This window comes from Macaca thibetana, chromosome 13 (assembly GCF_024542745.1).
Source record: "Macaca thibetana thibetana isolate TM-01 chromosome 13, ASM2454274v1, whole genome shotgun sequence".
Taxonomy (NCBI): Eukaryota; Metazoa; Chordata; class Mammalia; order Primates; family Cercopithecidae; genus Macaca; species Macaca thibetana.
This window is the reverse complement of record NC_065590.1, coordinates 35,881,314-35,901,675: the sequence shown is the minus strand read 5'-3', so window position 1 is coordinate 35,901,675 and position 20,362 is coordinate 35,881,314. Positions and strand designations below refer to the sequence as shown.

At 40.8% G+C, this 20,362-nt stretch overlaps 2 protein-coding genes across 2 annotated transcripts in view; one reads left to right on the top strand and one right to left on the bottom strand.

Moving 5' to 3' along the window:
- The window catches only part of MCEE (methylmalonyl-CoA epimerase), a 63,537-nt gene that overhangs the window by 16,816 nt on the left and 26,359 nt on the right, over nucleotides 1-20,362 (bottom strand). The gene's annotated exons all lie outside the window — the stretch shown is intronic.
- MPHOSPH10 (M-phase phosphoprotein 10) lies at nucleotides 6-20,057 on the top strand. The gene is made up of 11 exons (XM_050754423.1): nucleotides 6-487; nucleotides 2,901-3,582; nucleotides 3,936-4,093; nucleotides 4,886-5,057; nucleotides 8,718-8,859; nucleotides 10,025-10,092; nucleotides 11,477-11,614; nucleotides 14,708-14,818; nucleotides 17,972-18,079; nucleotides 19,174-19,404; nucleotides 19,823-20,057. Exons 1-11 carry the CDS (start codon nucleotides 399-401, stop codon nucleotides 19,970-19,972), a joined length of 2,049 nt encoding a protein of 682 aa, XP_050610380.1. The 5' UTR covers nucleotides 6-398; the 3' UTR covers nucleotides 19,973-20,057.

Sequence of the window (20,362 nt, the reverse complement as noted above, 5' to 3'; positions counted from 1 at the left end):
AGAGGACGGGGCGGGAGGCAGAGGGGGCGGGGACAGACCTAGGTTAGGGGCGCGGCGAAGGGCGTTGCTTTCCTGCTTCAACATGCCTACTTTAGCTAAAACAGAAACTTAAAGCCAGGACGGGTCACCCTTTGTGGGCCCCTGAAAAATACAAAACGAAGTTTCGAGAGAGTTCAAAGGCGTTTGGACCGACCATGGCGATTTTAGATTTCCGTGCCCCTGCAGAAGCGAAAGCGCTCGCGCTGCCATTGGCTCTGGCTGAGGGCGAGTCCGGAACCTGTGCGCAGCGGAACTTTCGGCTCTGACATTCACGTTGCGCTACGCGCCTGTTTGCCGAGCGGTTTCCGGGCGGCTCCCTTCCCTTGCATGCGGCATTGTGTCGGGAGTTGCTGACAGCCATGGCCCCGCGGGTCTGGCGTCGACGGACCCTGGAGCGGTGTCTGGCAGAAGTCGGCAAAGCCACGGGTCGGCCCGAGTGCTTCCTCACGTAAGTGCGCAGATCCTGGGCTCGGGGTGCGACCGGGGTCTCACGTGGACGCGGGTTGCAAATTGTGGAGCTGGGGTAAGGTAAGGGGAAATATAAATCACTTTTCCCTAAATTTCGGAGTCTGTACTTTCCTAGGCTATCAAAATTTTAAAAATTGTTAACATTTATATAGATGGATCTCTCAATTGAGTGTTACTGAAATCACCCTAACCTCAGTTACTAACGGCTAGAAGCTTCCCTTGGGCTTCTTACGGCCCGGATCCCTCTACACACAAACTGTTGGTTTCTCTTTCCTCCAGTGTGCTCCTAAAGCACTCAGTGCTTAGCATACTTTATTGAAAGTACGAACTTGTCACTTGTCTGTCCACCCCCCACAACTAAGCTTCTTGAGAATTAGAACTTTCATGTCTCTTCCCAGCACAAGCGTTTTATATGTATTTTGTTGAAGAATTTAAAATACGATCTATGAAATTATTACTCATTTATATTTCAAACCTCGGCTCACAGCAACTACAGATTTTGCTTAGTTTGAATTCAGTAGCACACAACTGGGATATCCGCACTGTGCAACTTTTAACGATTTTTAAAATTTTGGTACTGTCAAGCATCTCAAATTCACTGCGTCCAAAATAGAGCTGTTGTTTCTGTTTAATAGAATTATTGTTTCTGCCCACCCATACTCTGCCATCCCCTGAAGTCCTTTTCCCATGCTCACCTGTCAAGCACGTCCGTGTGAAGAGACCACTAAAACAGGCTTTGTGTGAGCAACAAGGCTGTTTATTCACTTGGGTGCAAGTGGGCTGAGTCCGAAAAGAGAGCGAACGGTGATGGGGAAGAGGTTGCTTTATAGGAGCTGGGTAGGTAATGGAAAATTACAGTAAAAGGTGGTTATCTGTTGTTAGCAGAGGAGGAGGTCACAAGGTACATGGTGGGGAGATCATAAGACTTACTGTCCAGAAGAAGAATATCACAAGGTCCATTGATCAGTTAAGGTAGGGCAGGGACAAGTCACAATGGAGGAATGTTGTAATCTTGGTTAATCAGTTAAGGCAGGAACTGACTGTTTTACTACTTTGGTGGTTTTTCCGGTGCCCCAGACTTCTTGGCTCCTGCGGGCCACCTGGACGTATATGTGCAGGTCGCAGGGGTTACAATGGCTGAGCTTGGGCTCAGAGGCCTGACACCACCACGCAAGCCTTCCCTATCTCAGTAAATGGCACTGCTGTCTTTCCAGTTTCTCAAACATGAAAGTAGGCTGCTACTTTATTGTCTTCGTTTTTCTCTATTCTATATCTAATTCCTTAGCAGTCCTGTCAGTTCTACCTCCAAACTAAGCATATTCACTGCTCTAACTCTAGTTTACATCACCATTATCCTTTGCCTGGAATGCTGCATCAATCAACCTTCTAATCACCGTACTTTTCCTCCTCCTCCCTCCTCCCTTTCTTCTTCCTTCGTGTAAATCATCATTTCATCCCTCTACTTAAAATGTTTTCTCTTTTTTTTTTTTTTTTTTGAGACAGTCTCGCTCTGCCGCCCAGGCTGGAGTGCAGTGGCCGGATCTCAGCTCACTGCAAGCTCCGCCTCCCGGGTTCACGCCATTCTCCTGCCTCAGTCTCCCGAGTAGCTGGGACTACAGGCGACCGCCACCTCGCCGGGCTAGTTTTTTGTATTTTTTAGTAGAGACGGGGTTTCACTGGGTTAGCCAGGATGGTCTCGATCTTCTGACCTTGTGATCCGCCCGTCTCGGCCTCCCAAAGTGCTGGGATTACAGGCTTGAGCCACCGCGCCCGGCCTAAAATGTTTTCTCTTTACACTTTAAATGAAAAACTCTTACTCCTGAGCCACGCGTAATTTGGCTCCCATCAGTCTCTCCAGCTTCACCTTCTGCCTCCTTCACACTTTAGCCGTGCTTACCTTTTTGTTCCTCAAGCTCACCTCTAGAGGATTTGCATCTTAGAGGATTTCTTCTGCCTGGAATACATGATTCCCAATCTTTATAAGACCATCTCCTTATCTACAGCTTTCCCCTCAAATGTGGCATCTAAGAGAGGTTTTCCTTGACCACTGTAGCCAAAGCAAATGTTGATCATTGAATGAATAAGTGAATGAATGAATGGAGTTGTATATAATGTAGCAGAATTGATGATTTAAGGCTAATTTACTACATATCTCCAAGCAAATAAATTTGTAGTGGTTTTCCTGCCTAAAATCTATACAGCTGATTCACAGATACTTGGTTGACAGGTTTTATATATCAATGTAGGTCATCAGCTTATATGTTGTTGGGGGCCAGAATCTATACTTACACTTCATTCAAATTTGATTTTACAAAAGAGTTGGGTTTTTAAATTTTATTAAGAGTGCTGTGAAATTATTACCTATGATTCTAAATCTCAATTCCTCCCAATAGGATTCAAGATGGATTGGCATCAAAGTTCACTTCTTTAACAAAAGTGCTTTATGACTTTAATAAAATATTAGAGAATGGTAGGATCCATGGAAGCCGCTTGCAAAAACTTGTGATAGAAAATTTTGATGATGAGCAGATTTGGCAACAACTGGAATTGCAAAATGAACCAATTTTACAATACTTTCAGAATGCAGTTAGTGAAACAATTAATGATGAAGACATCAGTCTTCTCCCAGAGAGTGAAGAACAGGAACGTGAAGAGGATGGTTCAGAGATAGAGGCTGATGACCAGGAGGACCTAGAAGATTTAGAAGAGGAGGAAGAAGTGTCAGACATGGGTGATGATGATCCTGAAGTGGGTGAGAGAACTAAAAACTCGAGCAAATCTGGTCTGAGGAAAAGCCCAGTTTTCAGTGATGAGGTTTCTGACCTTGACTTTGATATCAGCAAATTGGAACAGCAGAGCAAGGTGCAACACAAAGGACATGGAAAACCTAGAGAAAAGTCTGTAGTAGATGATAAATTCTTCAAACTCTCCGAAATGGAGGCCTATTTAGAAAACATAGAAAAAGAAGAGGAAGGAAAAGATGATAATGATGATGAGGAGGAAGATATTGATTTTTTTGAAGATATTGATTCTGATGAAGATGAAGGGGGACTGTTTGGAAGTAAAAAACTTAAGGTAAAGTTTTGAGAGAGGAGAGAACACTTTCCTCCTCAAATTAGCTTTCGTTCTCTTTTTCTAGGGGAGATTTAATTGTAGTTAGAAGTTTTAGTGATAAGAAATATTGTGCTCTATCTTATCAGTTACAAATGAATCTTCTTCCGTTCAATTTATGTTCCAGTTGGTCTTACAGTTTTGTGGTAGTGTTATTAGTTGCCATTTTCATCTAATCACTATTTAGTTATTAGTTTAGTTATTAGTTATTAGCTCATAGTGTTATTAAGTCAGAAAGTAATATATACATACAAATCTATGTGCATGTGTTAATATATTTTTCTATTCCTAATTAATAGTTTTAAAAATCTTTTTAGTCAGGTAAAAGTTCCAGAAATCTGAAATACAAAGATTTTTTTGATCCAGTTGAAAGTGATGAAGACACAACAAGTGTTCATGATGATGAGCTGGATTCAAAGAAAGATGATGATGAAATTGCTGAAGAGGAAGCAGAAGAACTAAATATTTCGGAAACGTGAGTATTTTGAACCATCCTTTATATTGTAGGCTGGAATTGCCCAATCATGTATGTGTACTCGTAGTTATCAAATGTGTCTGTCTTAAGAAGTTGGATTCTCTAATATCAGATATTCTCAAGATAGCCAGAGGAAAGTCTCTGAATGTAAAGGGACATTAGATATCACTTAATGAAGAAAAATATCACTGGTAGTAGCAATCAAATCTTCCTTACCAGGAACTTTGATTTGGTTTTGTGTCAATAAAATCCTGTTATTTTTGTGAGATAAGAGATTTGTATTGTAGATTGATGAATAATTTATTTTATATATGTTGGACACTTTTTGTTCTGTTTCTTTTTTTTTTTTTTTTGAGACGGAGTCTTGCTCTGTCACCCAGGCTGGAGTGCAGTGGCGCAATCTCCACTCACTGCAAGCTCCGCCTCCCGGGTTCACGCCATTCTCCTGCCTCAGCCTCCCTTTGGGACTACAGACGCCCGCCATCACGCCTGGCTAATTTTTATTTTTTTGTAGTTTTAGTAGAGACGGGGTTTCACTGTGTTGGCCAGGATGGTCTCGATCTCCTGACCTCGTGATCTGCCCGTCTCGGCCTCCCTGTTCTATTTCTTACATAGCATTTTACCTAAATAATACCTTTTGTTCCTTAATAACTGAATGATTTTGGAAGTTCTGAGTATTTGGTTGCATTAGGTATATAAAAGAAGAACTTTATTAAGGGAAAATTTGTTTCCTTTTGTTTTTCTAATGGAAAGTAGCATATTTTTTTTATTGTAAGAGTTTTGGTATTGTAGGGATGAAGATGATGACCTTGAAGAAAATGAAGACGATAAACAACATAAAGAAAGCTTGAAAAGAGTGACCTTTGCTTTACCAGATGACGAGGAAACTGAAGATACAGGTGTTTTAAATGTAAAGAAAAATTCTGATGAAGTTAAATCCTCTTTTGAAAAAAGGCAGGAAAAGGTAATTAGTAATTTATGGAATTTTTAATATACTTGACATTAACCATCCTTTGAAAACTATTAACCATCCTTTGAAAACAGATATCTTGGCCAGGTGCAGTGGCTCACGCCTGTAATCCTAGCACTTTGGCAGTCCGAAGCAAGAGGATCGCTTGAGCTCAGGAGTTCAGAACCAGCCTAGGCAACATAGTGAGACCTTGTCTCTACCAAAAATACAAAAATTATCTGGGCATGGTGATGTGTACCTGTAGTCCAACTACTCTGGTGGCTGAGGCGGGAGGATCACTTGAGCCTAGGAGGTTGATGCTGTGGTGAGCTATGATTGCATCACTGCTCTCTAGACTGGGTGGCAGAGCAAGACCTTGTCTTAAAACAAACAAAAAACCAAAAATCTTCCCATATGGAAAGCATCTGATGAGCAAAAGTCAGTGCCTGCATTTCAGTTTGGGGCCTGTGTAAAATAGTTGCTTCTGCTGGGCGCAGTGGCTCACACCTGTAATCCCAGCACTTTGGGAGGCTGAGGCAGGTGGATCACTTCAGTTCAGGAGTTCGAGACCAGCCTAGCTAACATGGTAAAACCTCATCTCTACTTAAAAAAAAAAAAAAAAAAAAAAGGCATGGTGGCGGGCACCTGTAATCCCAGCTACTCGGGAGGCTGAGGCAGGAGAATCCCTTGAACCCAGGAGGCAGAGGTTGCAGTGAGCCGAGATGGTGCCACTGGATTCCAGCCTGGGTGGCAGAGTGCGACTCTGACTCAAAAATAAAAAAAATTTTTAAAGATAGTTGTTTTTTCCTTTGTCCCTAATGTCTTTATATATATAGCATGTCTCTCCTGATAAAGCTGTCCTGTGAGCCTCTTAACTGTTTTGACTGCTTTGGAGGATACCGTGTATGTCCTTTTTTTTTTTTTTTTTTTTCTTTTTTTTTGAGATGGAGTTTCACTCTTGTCACCCAGGCTGGAGTGCAGTGGCGTGATCTTAGCTCACTGCAACCTCTGCCTTTCAGGTTCAAACAATTCTCCTGCCTCAGCTTCCTGAGTAGTTGGGATTACACCACGCCCAGCTAATTTTTTTGTATTTTTAGTAGAGACAGGGTTTCACCATGTTGGCCAGGCTGGACTGAAACTCCTGACCTCGGGTGATCCACCCGCCTCAGCCTCCCAAAGTGCTGGGATTACAGGTGTGAGTCACTGCGCCCGGCCGACACCACCTGTGTCTTTAAGGTACTCCGCAGATTTTTGTGAGTGCCGAATAGCCAGAATATTAATTTATACCATTGCAAACATATCTTCAAAGTTGGTAAAAATTGTTTCTTTGTGTCATGATTTCAGACAAGTGAAATTTCATTTAATTTTTGTAGATGTAGTCTGGGTCTAATAATTTGGCTCTATCATTTATTTATCTTAAAATTTTTATCACAATAAAAATGAGAATAGGGCCAGGCACAGTGGCTCACACCTGCACTTTGGGAGGCTGAGGAGGGAGGATTGTTTAGAGCCCAGGAATTCGAGGCCAACCTAGGCAACGGGGCAAAAGCCCATCTCCACTAAAAGTTAAAAAAATCAGCTGGGCATGGTAGTGTGCGCCTATGGTATTTGCTACTCGAGAGGCGGATGGGGGAGGATCTCTGGAGTCCAGCAGTTCAAGGCTGCAGTCGAGATATGATTGCACCACAGCACTCCAGCCTGGGCAACAGAGCTAGAGACTGTGTAAAAAAAAAAAAAAAAAAAAAATAGGCAGATAATAAAAGATACCAAGAATATCAAAAGAATTGTTTTTAAAATTTGAGAATCTGAATTAAATCCGTGGTTGTCAGATTGTCCCCAGAAGATAGAGAAATTCTAAGGTAAAAAAAGCACCATTATAAAATATCAATGAGTTAGTGTCCTTCCACCCTACTCCTCCCGCCCTCCCCCAACACATAAAGAAAGAAAGGTTTGGTTTTATTGTGAAATTACATCAGACCTTCAAGTTAAGTTTCAGTAAATCACAAATAATTTATTTCAGTTTCCACATATAAAGAATAAAGTAGAACTTTCAAACTTTTTTTTTTTGAAACTGTTAGAACATGAAAACCCAAACCTGACAAAGGTAGCATTAAAACACATGCGCGCACGCGCACACACACACACACACACACACACACACACAAATTCACGAACGGGGTTGCAAAAATCCTGCAGCACGGTGGAAGAATTATGCCACACAACTGCATGAACCTTATTCTCTTGAATCAGTATTAGAAAATCTAGTATGATTCCTGACTGCAAGACATTAAGGAGAAAAAAACATGGTCACCTCCATATGTCAGAAAAACATTTGATAAAATTCAATATTCATTTCTAATTTTTTTTTCACTCCTAGTGGAATACAAATATATCTAAGCCAAAAGCTGCCATCATGCATGATGGGTGAAATTCTAGAAGCATCCCTTTAAGATTAGGAATGAGACAAGATGTCCAGTATTACAGTTACCACTGTTGATTAACATTCTTTTAGACTCATAAGCCAGCGTAACTACAAAAGATAAGTATAAGAGATTAGGAAAACTGCCAGGGGTGGTGGCTCATGCCTATAATCCCAGCACTTTGGGAGACCAAGGTAGGAGGATTGCTTGAGCTCAGGAGTTTGAGACCAGCCTGGGCAACATGGTAAGACCTCGTCTCTACCAAAAATACGAAAATTAGTCAGGCGTGGTTGCACGTGCCTGTGGTCCCAGTTATTTGGGAGTCTCAGGAGAGAGGATTGCTTGAGCCTGGGAGGTGGAGGTTGCAGTGAGCTGAGATCACGCAACTGCTCTCCAGCCTAGGCAACCAAGTGAGACTGTCTCAAAAAAAAAAAAAAAAAAAAAAAGATTACGAATGCTGCAGATGTAATTATATTCCACTAGAAGTGAAAAATGAATGCGTTAGTATTTGGAGAGGAAACCGAATGGATAAACTGAATTGATATTAGGAAAATAAGAGAATTCTGTAAGATAGCTGAAAAGGCTGGCATTTTATACACTAAAGTCATCATGGTTGTTTTTTAGAAGTTAGAGATAATGACCCGGCGTGGTGGCTCACGCCTATAATCCCAGCACTTGGTGAAACTCCGTCTCTACTAAAAAATACAAAAATTAGCTGGGCATGGTGGCACACGCCTGTAATCCCAGCTACTCGGGAGGCTGAGGCAGGAGAATTGCTCAGGAGACGGAGGTTGCAGTGAGCTGAGATAACACCACTGCACTCCAGCCTAGGCGACAGAGTGAGACTCTGCCTCAAAAAAATATAAAAAAAGGAGTTAGAATAAGAATTTGAGTTTGGAGTCAAAAGAGTCAGACTCCATCAGATACTAATATTCTAATCAAAGAATTACTTCACTTGCGAATAGATAGATCACTTGAATAAAATAGAGCCCAGAAACAAACCCAAATGCTTCTGGGGAGTTTAGTATATTATAAACATGGCATTTTAAATCAGTGAGGAAAAGAAATTGTTTGCAGCTCACCCCACCATAGGCAGCAGAAATAGGAAGTCATTGACAAAATAAAAAGATGGCAAGAACAGAATTGTAGAACAGTACATTTCTTGCTTTCCCACTTTTTAAAGTATTTTTTACTTTCACACAAATATAAGTGTAATTTTATTTTCTAAATGTATACTAATTATTTTGTGTCTTAGATGAATGAAAAAATTGCATCTTTAGAAAAAGAGTTGTTAGAAAAAAAGCCGTGGCAGCTTCAGGGGGAAGTGACAGCACAGAAGAGGCCAGAGAACAGCCTCTTGGAGGAGACCCTGCACTTTGACCATGCTGTCCGGATGGGTATGGTGCCCTCTTCTGTAAAGTGGTCATGTCTGTGCTTTTTCCATGGTTCCATTTCATACAAAGATTTGGGGTGATGTTTCTTTTCCCTCAACTTTTTATTTTAAAAATTTGTAAACACATGGCTTGGCACGGCGGCTCTCGCCTGTAATCCCAGCACTTTGGGAAACTGAGGCAGACAGCTCACCTGAGGTCAGGAGTTTGAGACCAGCGTGGCCAACATGATGAAACCCCATCTCTACTACAAATACAAAAATCAGCTGGGTATGGTGGCAGGTGCCTGTAATCCCATCTACTCGGGAGGCTGAGGCAGGAGAATCCCTTGAACCCGGAAAGGGGAGGTTGCAGTTAGTCAAGGTCATGCCGATGTACTCCAGCCTGGACGATAGAGCAACACTCCGTCAAAAAAGAAAAAAACAACTTATAAACACAGAAAAGTTGAAAAAATATTACAGTGAACATCTATATGCTATTCAACTGGATTCACCAGTTACCATTTTGTCGTATCTACTTTCTCTCCTCAGCATATGTAAGAATGTATATGTGCCCCTTTTTTAAGTAAGTTGCCAGTCTCATGGCACTTCACTTTTAAGTGCTTTTGCAGGTATCTTCTAAGAACTAGGACATTCTCCTATATAATCACAATACCATTAATCCACCCCAAAAATTTAACATCAGTACACTGATGATACCTAATATATAGTTTTTAATCAAGTTTTTTTGCAGTAATCTGTTGCAAAGGCTTGCATCCTGTCATGGTCCACTGATTAAATTTTGAACTCCAACCTGAAACGGTGGTCATCTCATTGCCTTCTTTCTTGTACCCATTAAGTCAAAATGAGTTTTCATTTTATTTCAATGGAAGAGAGAATGGAAAAGAGGGGAAGAGTCCTTGGGTACCTTGGATAAAGTATTAGCACTTACTACCATATGTATCCTAGTTTTGTGGTTTTCAAACTTCAGGGAGTATCACAAGGCTTATTAAAGCACAGATAGCTGTCCCTCTTCCCCACTTTCTGATTCAGGAGGTATGGGGGTGGCCCAGGAATTTGCATTTCTAACAAGTTCCCACGTGTTGCTGACGCTGTGGGTCCAAGGACTGCAATGTGAGAATCAGTGGTCTAGTGGTTATCTACCTAATGAATAAATGTTGTATTTCCTTTAGCACCTGTGATTACAGAGGAAACCACCCTTCAACTGGAAGATATCATTAAACAGAGGATAAGAGATCAGGTCAGTAAGAATTAAATTTAACTTAATTGAAATGTCACTGAAATTTTTAGGAATAATGTGAGAGTACTTTGAGAGTGGGACTATTGCTTTTTATTTTCACTTAACGTTCACAAACCTTAAATCTAGGCTACCTAGTCAGCTTTTGTTGTGTGAGGTGCTGCTCTTTAGTAGTACCTAGGAAAGACGAGTATTGTGCCTGAGAGGAGCCAGAAGCCATTAGTCTTGCTGACCTTTTGGGCGGTGCTTAATGAAGCTGGTGGCTGACCTGTGGTGGTTGCACCCAGAACCCTTGGCTTAGGCACAGTATCTGGTGTGGCACATTACTCAGTATATATGTCTTAGTCTTTTTCCTGTTGCTTATAACAGAATATCTGAAACTGGGTGACTTATAAAGAAAAAGAATACAGTTGTGGAGGCCGAGGAGTCCAAGGTGGAGGAGCCTTCTTATCAGAGGGGATTCTGCAGAGTCCCAAGGTGGTGCAGGGCATCACATGGTGAAAGGGCTGAGCATGCTAAGATGCTCGCTCAGGTGTCTCTTGCTCTTCTTAAGAGCCACCATTCCCCCACCAATGATAACCCATTAATCCATAAATGCAACTGCCATTCATGAGGGCAGAACCCTGGTGATCCAGTCATGTCCTAGAAGGCCCCACATCTCAGTTTTGCCACATCAGGGATTAAGTTTCAAAATGAATTTTGGAGGGGACGTTCAAACCCTAACATTTGTGGTAGTACTACAATTTAAAACCATTTCTCAATGGTGTATTTTTTTCAAATGTTAAAAACCTAGTGGTTTTTGTTAAAGAATTGATATGATTTTGTAAACTTAGAATAAATCTTAGATATATAGCATGTATAGTAAGAAATGGCTTTATAACATGTGTATAATGTTTGCCTACACTTGTAGGTCTAAGGGTGTATAATGTTTGCCTACACTTGTAGTTTGAAGGGTGAGTATCATGTGCAGAACATCTTAAAATTTGAAATGAAATGTGATAAACTAACTCAAGGCTTGACTTTTAAACAAACTGTGTTGGGGAAATGTGGAATTAAAGTTGGTAACGAGGAAGGAAGACTCATTTAAAACAAAAAACAGAAAAAGATATTTGAGTACTGCCGCCTTTGCTTTCCAAATGTTTATTCTTTGTGACTTGAATAGTTATTTCAGAAGTTGAAAATTTTCTTTTTGCTATAATTTGCTTACTCTGGAATAATGAGTAATAATAAATATAACTGATATATTTATAATAATTTATTAATATATTAATAATTTATTAATATATTGATAATATTTATTATAACAATATTCCAGAGGAAGATTCTTAAGTGAACCTAGAAATAAATTGTAGGTTTTGTTATGTTCTACCTGCCCTTTATGTTTCAGGCTTGGGATGATGTAGTACGTAAAGAAAAACCTAAAGAGGATGCATATGAATATAAAAAGCGTTTAACCTTAGACCATGAGAAGAGTAAATTGAGCCTTGCTGAAATTTATGAACAGGAGTACATCAAACTCAACCAGGTGAGGAAGCCTGTAAGGCAAAACCGTTATTATTAAAGAAATAGAAGTAGAGATCTAGGCTTTTTGTGACTGTTGAAAACATGAAATGGAAATCTTGAGCTCTTCAGCTACATCATTTAAGTATAAGACAGAGCATGCTAGGAATAGAAGGGTTCTAATATTCCCGCTTTATGTGAGGGGTTGCGGGGGTTGCTTTGCAATTAGGCTTTGGTCACCTGATACTTTTACAACTAATTATTAGCTTTCCAGCAATTATTATGGTGGTGCTACAACTTTAAAACCATTTCTCATTGATATTTTGAAGTAACTAACATATTTTACATGATTATAAATTCATTCTGATTTTTAGGTCTATTTTTTCTTTCACTTAACTAAAATCTCTGGGCTGGGTGTAGCGACACATACCTATAATCCCAGCACTTTGGGAGGCTGAGGCGGGCGGATTGCTTGAGGTCAGGAGTTTGAGACCTGTCTGGCCAACATGGTGAAACCCCGTCTCTGCTAAAAATATGAAAAAATTAGACAGGTGTGGTGGCGTGTGCCTGTAATCCCAGTTACTTGGGAAGCTGAGGCAGGAGAATTGCTTGAACTAGGGAAGTGGAGGTTGCAGTGAGCCGAGATCACATCATTGCTCTCCAGCCTGGGCGACAGAGCGAGACTCCATCTCAAAAAAAAAAAAAAAGAAAGAAAAGAAATCTCTGGTTAAATAATAGGACAAGGTCATATTCCTAGGAATATTGTATGCTGATATAATGATCGAATTATTCCTTCACATTTGATTTAGTGGGAATGTGGTTAATATGTACTTAGGGATCAGATGGCATTTTTTTCCTGCAAAAGCCATTTATGATTCCCAACAGATTTTGTTAATGAATGCCCTTCAGTTAGCAACAGCAAATTGCCCTGATGCCACTGTGAAATTGAAGAACTGAGAAGATTTGAATTAAAATTCTTCCTGGCTGCTTTGCAATCCAAGGTGGTAGCTGAAGGAGGATGTGTACAGTTTCATTTGAATCTTTGAGGAGATTCAGTAGATACAGAAAGTATTTGGTGACCACGAGAGTTAAAAATTATATATGTAATGCAATAGTTTATGCTAGCTCTAAATGTTAGTTTCGTTTCTCTCTCAGGAGTCAACAGCCAGTTCAGAAGTTTTTGAGGATGGACTTGGAGTTCTAGTAGCTAGGCTAATTCTGGAAGTGAAATGATGGTAAACAGCACATGTAGGAGCTTTTACTTACAGTTGTGTATATAAAGTGGCTCAGAAAAATGCTATATAGCAAATATACAGCTACATATTTGATTTTACAGCTATTGTTACCTAGAATGAGGTGAAAGGACATGTTTAGGATTTTTTAAAGTGTGAGGTAAGTTACAATAGTAAGAAGTGATAGTAGCGTGATGCCTGACCATGGCTGGAAGGTGGGTGCTGATGATGGACATTGGAACCAGACCTGGATGCGTCTTTGTCATCAGGATCAGGAGGCAAAGAGCCTATCTTTTCCTAGTTCTGCTGGTTGTTTTTTTTTTTTTTTTTTTTTTTTGGGTCTTAATAACAAAAAACAAAAAGCCCTCTTAGGCATTTAGAATAAGCATTTGGGGCCAAAGGGGACAGAGAGAGAAGCATGAAATTTACTTTTTCTCTTCAATAAAATTAACATTGCTGTCAGTTTTTTCAATGTGATTTGTCAGAATAAATCTTTAACACATTACATGTAAATAAAAGAAAAAAAAGTCCCTATCATCCAAATGGATATTTGGATAATTTTATGAAGTTTATATTAACACTTCTTTTTTTTCTTTTTTCTTTTTTTTTTTCGAGACAGCATCTTGCTCTGTCACCAGGCTGGAGTACAGTGGCGCGATCTAGGCTCACTGCAACCTCTGCCGCTCAGGTCCAAGCGATTCCCCTGCCTCAGCCTCCTGAGTAACTGGGATTACAGGTGCACACCACCAAGCCTGGCTATTTTTTTGTATTTTAGTAGAGACGGGGTTTCATTATGTTGGCCAGGATGGTCTCGATCTCCTGACCTCATGATCTGCCCGCCTCAGCCTCCCAAAGTGCTGAGATTACAGACATGAGCCACTGTGCCCAGCCAGCCACCGTGCTGGGCCTTTTTTTTTCTTTTTAATTGATGTGAGATTTATATAACATAAAATTAACCACTTAAATGAACCAATTTGGAGCATTTAGGACAGTGTTATGTAACTACTAACTGTATCTCGTTCTAAAACATTTTTATCAGCCCACAATAAAGCCCCATATGCATTAAGCAGTTGCTACCCTTTCCTCACTTGTCCCAGCCCCAACAAACCCCAGTCTGCATTCTATCTCTGTGGATTTGCCTATTTTGGAACCATACCATATGTGGCCTTCCATTTCTGACAACTCATTGAGCGTCGTGTTTTCAAGACTGGCATTTGTCAGTGCTTCATTTCTTTTTTATGGTTGCACAGTATTCCATTATGTGTGTGTACCACAGTTTACCTGCTCATCCACTGATGGACATTCAGGCTGTTTCCATCTGTTGACTGTTAATAGTGCCGTGTACATGTATTTGTTTGAGTATCTGTTTTTAATTCTCTTGGTTGTACACCCAGGAGTGGCATTGCTGGGTCAGATGGTAATTCTCTGTGTAGCTTTTTGAAGACCTGCCAAGCTTGTTGCCACTGTGACCGCATGATTTTACATTCCTACCTATCAATAATGCACAAAGGTTCCAGTTTCTTCATCCTTGCCAACACTTGTTATCACTTGCTATTCTCCTTAAAAAAAACAAAACAAAACAAAACTGTAGCTATCTTAGGAGGAATAGCTTAATTTTTGACAGAAGTAAATACCAAGGTTGTTAAATTTTTAAGTTCTGAATATTAGAGGTAATGGTTACTGTAGCTCCTAAAATGCACATCACATCTCTGGAAGGTGCTGGAACCCTCATGGTACTGCTGCTTTTAATTTTGCTTTTGGAATGTTTCCTTGTAGCTGAAGCTTTGGTGATGAGAAGTTGGGAATACCCTCATTGACCTTTAGTGTTTTGTCCTGTGATATATATCAAGTCTCTTAGTTTGACATTGTTGAACTTATTTCCTAAGCAAAAAACAGCAGAAGAAGAAAATCCAGAGCATGTAGAAATTCAGAAGATGATGGATTCCCTCTTCTTAAAATTGGATGCCCTCTCAAACTTCCACTTTATCCCTAAACCGGTAAGTGTGTTAACAGTTCAGTGTGTAGCTAGAGCAGGGTGACCTTCATAGCTTTGATCCTTTGTGAGACTAGCTCTTTATTTTGTTTCAGGATACAAACTTGTAGTAATTTCCTGTAAATTCCAGGCAGGATCTCCATGAGGAAGGCTCAGTTCTGGTTCCATGACAGTTCTGGCTCTACCCAGATCTTCAGTGAGCCCCTGCCAGCTGGGGCTGGCATGGTCAGGCATCCCACTACTACTGCCTCTTACTATTTTAACTTACCTCACACTTTAAAAGACCCTCAGCCATAGCCACAGGGGCTCCTCCCTTCTCTACCCTCTCAGTCTTATTGCATTTTCATTGTATAATGGGTTTGGAGACGTATGGATATCTATACCCAACATTTATGGAGTATCTGCTATGTGTCATATTACATACATTAATAATATGTATGTGTCTTTACATACATTAACACTTAATGCACACAACACTGAGGCAGGTACTATAGTTTCCATTTCTCAGGGGAGAAAACCAAGGTTTAGGAGGTGGGAGGGTGAGAACTAACTCTGGGCCCATGCTGTCTCCGCTGCATGATGTTCCCTCACCAGGCCCAACCCTCTCAAATGCTCCTCCCCTGTCTGTCTGTCACCCAGACTTGGCTCTACCTGTCTACTCCTTGGAGCCTCATCTACTCACCAGCTTCTGTGAACCCATAAAACATGCTTGTACCATCCTTTGGTACTTGTTCACATGTTGCCCTTTGGTGCCTGTGTTGTTGTCTGAAATGGAATGTCATGAATTAAGGACTAGTCTAGAAGTCAGAACCTGAGTTGAGTTCTGCTCCTAACTGGCTTTATGATACAGGCAATCACTTCACGTTTCATCTGTACAGAAGAGCTAATCTCCAAGATCCTTTCTTATTAGTTGATGGCTAGGTGATTTTTTCCCATGCAGATATTTTGTCTTCTCAGACAATAAGCTTTTTACCTGTTTTGTTTGTTTTTTTGGTGTATATGTATGCTTTTAATCCAGTTGTAATTACATGCTAGTAAGTTTTTGATGGCAGGAGCCATCTTTAGATTCCCAAAGTCCCTACTCTGGGTTGTGTGAAATAAACAGGTGAAGAGATGAGTGGAATTTCTCAACTCCTCTTGTCCAGCAGGTCTTACTGAGGTGAAGGATATGGGCCCTTTCTGGGCCTTACCTGTGTAATCTGGCTCTTCCCACCCCTTTGGTCTCCCTTGGCTCGCTACCCCCACCCGCACTGATCTTCTGATTCCTTCAGCAGGCCAAGTCCCTTGCGCTTTCTCGCTGTGCTCTTCCCCCTGGCCCAGTAGGCTGCACTTCCTTTTTGGCAAGGCTGGCTCCTTATTGCCTTCCCCTCCTTGCAGATGTTCCTTGGCTCCCTACCTAGGGTAGACTGCCCTTCCCGCCTTGCTGCATGTCTCACCACTCGGCTCCTTTTCCTCATAGTTGCATTGCACATTTGCAGGCATTCGCTAGTTGTTCATTGCTCTCTACTTGTCTTCAGGCAGCACAAAATGCATCTACTGTTCCACTCTGTTCCTAGGATCTAATGCAGGGAAGCAGTTAGACATTCCTTGGAATATTGGAAAGTGAAGGAGAAGTGAATGTATTTGTGTCTATGTGCCCCAAATGAAAAGCCTTTCTTTTTTCCCATAAGAAATGTAGAATTGCTAGTGTAGGTTCTCTTTGATACTACTTTTTTCATGTTCTGGTTGGTATTTCACACACCATCTCTGTAGACTCCATTTACCAATCACAGCTATCATTTTTTGTGGCTTTTTTTTTTCCTTTTTTTTCTTTTTTTTTTTTTGAGACAATCTCACTCTATTGCCCAGGCTGGAGTGCACAATCTTGGCTCACTGCAACCTCTATCTCCTGAGTTTAAGCAATTCTCCTGCCTCAGCCTCTCGAGTAGCCGGGGCTACAGGCATGCACCACCATGCCCAGCTAATTTCTTAGTATTTTTAGTAGAGACGGGGTTTCACCATGTTGGCCAGGCTGGTCTCAAACTCCTAACCTCAAATGATCCGCCCGCCTCGGCCTCCCAAAGTGCTGGGATTACAGGTGTGAGCCACTGTGCCCAGCCTTTTGTGGCTTTTTGGACTGTCTTCTTTTTCTCCGTATTTCTCTTTAAATGCTAGAATGGAATACAGTGTTTTTAGTAACAGTTGAATGGTGGTCCAGTAGAAGAAATGATTTCTTTCACACTCTCATTTTTCTCTCACTTAGAATCCAGGATCCTATTATGTTTATGGCTTTTGTTCTTTGTGAAGTTTCCTTGAGCAAATAGCTCCATGGACAGGATGGTGATGAGGAAGAAAGAATACTAATGTCATTGCAGTACATAGTCACCATTTTAATCACAGGATCAGTATGAAACCTGTTTTAATTACTGGATTTCTTGGGTAGTTCTTTCAAAAAAAGGCAAAAATCTGAAGCAGATGGTCCTTCAATTAACATTGCATCCTTTCCCCCTTTTTGTAATTGATAGCTTTGATTTATTTTGATACTGTTTTAGTTTTTCAAAATAGTTCAGTATTATTTCATATTTATGTTTATGGAGATGTTTTCAGTAGTTGAAAGATGAGGAAATTTATCAGTCGTCTGGTTTTGACTCTTGTTCCCATAAACGTCTTTCCTTGCATCTTTTTCCATATACTTCTTAGAGCTAGCGTTTTTTTCTGTAAGCAAAGTCAAGATAATAGAAATCAGCAAATCTTACCAAACAGCATTAATGGTTGTTTGAGAATGTCCACATGCATGGTAGATAGGAATAGTAGAGGAAGAGATGGAAGAACTGATGTTTGAAGATGGCAGAAATGTTATGGAAAAATGTAGAAATATGTGCTGTTGGAATGGTTTTGAGACGGAAAACCCTAAAATACCCAGGTCTCTGGGATCCTGAAGCAGTGCCGCCCCTCAGCACTGCCGTCATGCCAGTCCACTTAGGACTTTGGCTGTTACCATATCTAACGTTTTAAATAGTCTCCATTAGGTTTGCTGACTTTCAAGCAAGTGAAAAAAAAGATAATCTCCATAAAGTATTTTATATATTATACTTTAAGTTAATAGGTTCACAGTTCACACATTTTGTGCAAGAGTCCCTTCTGGGGACTCTCATTGAATATATTATCTCTTTTCTAGCCTGTACCAGAGATTAAAGTTGTGTCAAATCTGCCAGCCATAACTATGGAGGAAGTAGCCCCAGTGAGTGTTAGCGATGCAGCTCTCCTGGCCCCAGAGGAGATCAAGGTAAGAAGCCAGTATTGAAACCTTAAATGTCTGTTACAAGTTAGTTGATTTTAGCCGGACTCCATTTATTTAATGTCATTTGTCTTGCATTTGTAGTTCTTATTCCAGTGTATCTCAGCAGTTTCTAAGTATAAGCAAACTAGTAATGTTACAATATTCAAATACCAGTCTCCTATATTGTGGCTTTATTATGAGGTACAGTTTGAGAGTTACCATAAGAGCAGTTTTAAAATAGCTAGTATCAATATCTTGTTATAATCCAATCCAAATACTAGCAGTGCTACTAAGTTTAAAACAAATTGCTTGCATTGCGTATATACTAGCAATAGTTTAGTATCAGCATTTCCCCCTTATTTTATTCGTGTAATGCCAATTAGTAATGGAATCTGAATCTAGAATTGAGCATTTGGTTATCAAATGCAACAATCGCTGCCATGTGAACACTGAAGCTATGCCTCACATAGTAATAATGGTTTCTGCCAGGTGCTGATCTTCCTGGCTGGCTTAGCAGCAGGGCCTTCCTTGTCCCTCCTCACTTGATTTGCTACACCTACACTCACCCCTTCTGTCTGAGCCTCTGCCACTTCAGTGCTGGTGACAGCCCTGGCAGGATAGGCTGGCAGCTGAGGAGAAAAGAGATAAAATTGATCCTCACTAGAGAGATGTTTCCCTTCCCTTCCTCAGTCCCTTGGTCTCTGCCCTCTGTTCTCAGTCCAGTTGCTGTCATTAGCAGCTCAGAGCTGAGGCTGCCTCTGGCATGTCCCTGAAGCCCATTGGAATCTAAATGCTGTGGAGGGCTGGCTCCTCTTGTGCTGATAGGTTGAAAACCCAACTCTCCATGTTGCCTTCTTGTGAATTAGTTTGGGAACTGAACCGTCACTATAAGAGTCTGTGCTGTCAAAGAATGCATTTCAGGTTTTAAAGAACTGAGTTACCAGTGCTCACTGGAATGTAGGTGGGGATTGCTCTGCATCTTCGTGCACTTGGCCACAGACGCACAGCCTGCTCCCTAGCTACCCTGCAGTTTCTTCCATTCCAGTTTCCTAGTTGTTAAACTTGATTAACAAATATGTTGGTGGTTATTTTTTTAATAGGAGAAAAATAAAGCTGGAGATATAAAAACAGCTGCTGAAAAAACAGCTACAGACAAGAAACGAGAGCGAAGGAAAAAGAAATATCAAAAGCGTATGAAAATAAAAGAAAAGGAGAAGCGGAGAAAACTGCTTGAAAAGAGCAGTGTAGATCAAGCAGGGAAATACAGCAAAGCAGTAGCTTCGGAGAAGTTAAAACAGCTGACCAAAACTGGCATAGCCTCCTTCATAAAGGTAAGGATAAGGGAAAGAAAATTGCTCAAGGGGACCTTTGTGGGGGAAGTGGATAGCAAGCACTGGGTGACTGGAATGTCTGAGCCAGCCGACAGCCCACCTGCGGGATGGAGGCGCGTGATGCTGACCGGCTGGAATCGCAACCTTTAATGTTCTGGGGTTTTTCATGTAGGGTCCTCACAATAACCTGGGTACTGGCAGCAGTTTGTCTTTCACTCCTTTCTCTCTTAGATTATAAGAACGTTGTTGTAGCAGTATGGAATACCTCTATGCTAACTGATTTAGTTTTCTGTAATTCTAGTCCTTTTTTTTCATATTTATGGTTGTATACGTTGTTGTAATGGTGATGTACTATTTTTGGCTTTTTTCACTTATAAGTACATTTTACAGCATAAGCATGTGTTGTTTTTAATTGCAGGATGAAGGTAAAGACAAAGCCTTAAAGTCCTCTCAAGCATTCTTTTCTAAATTACAAGATCAAGTAAAAATGCAAATCAATGATGCAAAGAAAGCAGAAAAGAAAAAGAAGAAAAGACAGGATATTTCTGTTCATAAATTAAAACTGTAATATATTTTGAATATAATGTAAATATGAATGTGTAAGCTTATGTTGTGTCATTGTTCTGTTTTATAATACAATTCTTGAGAACCTTTCTTTGCATTGGTGACAGATATTTGAGAGTTCCATAGTGTGAAAAGACAAACTCCTGACTATTTGCAAAGCCCTTCCGGTTTCCATTGGTGTGAAGCAGCACCTGGCTCCTCCCTAGGCCCTTCCTATTCAGGCACTGCCTGAGCTGATCCTGCTGTGCTCTTGCCATGGCCCAGGCCTGTGTGAGGGCCAGGCCAGCTTGTCCATATGGGCTGGTGTGCAAGCACTGGCCTGCAGGCTGAGAAGAGGACAGAGCCAGCCAACCCCCTCACAAGCAGCTGTCTACAGCAGAAGTCCTCACTCTTT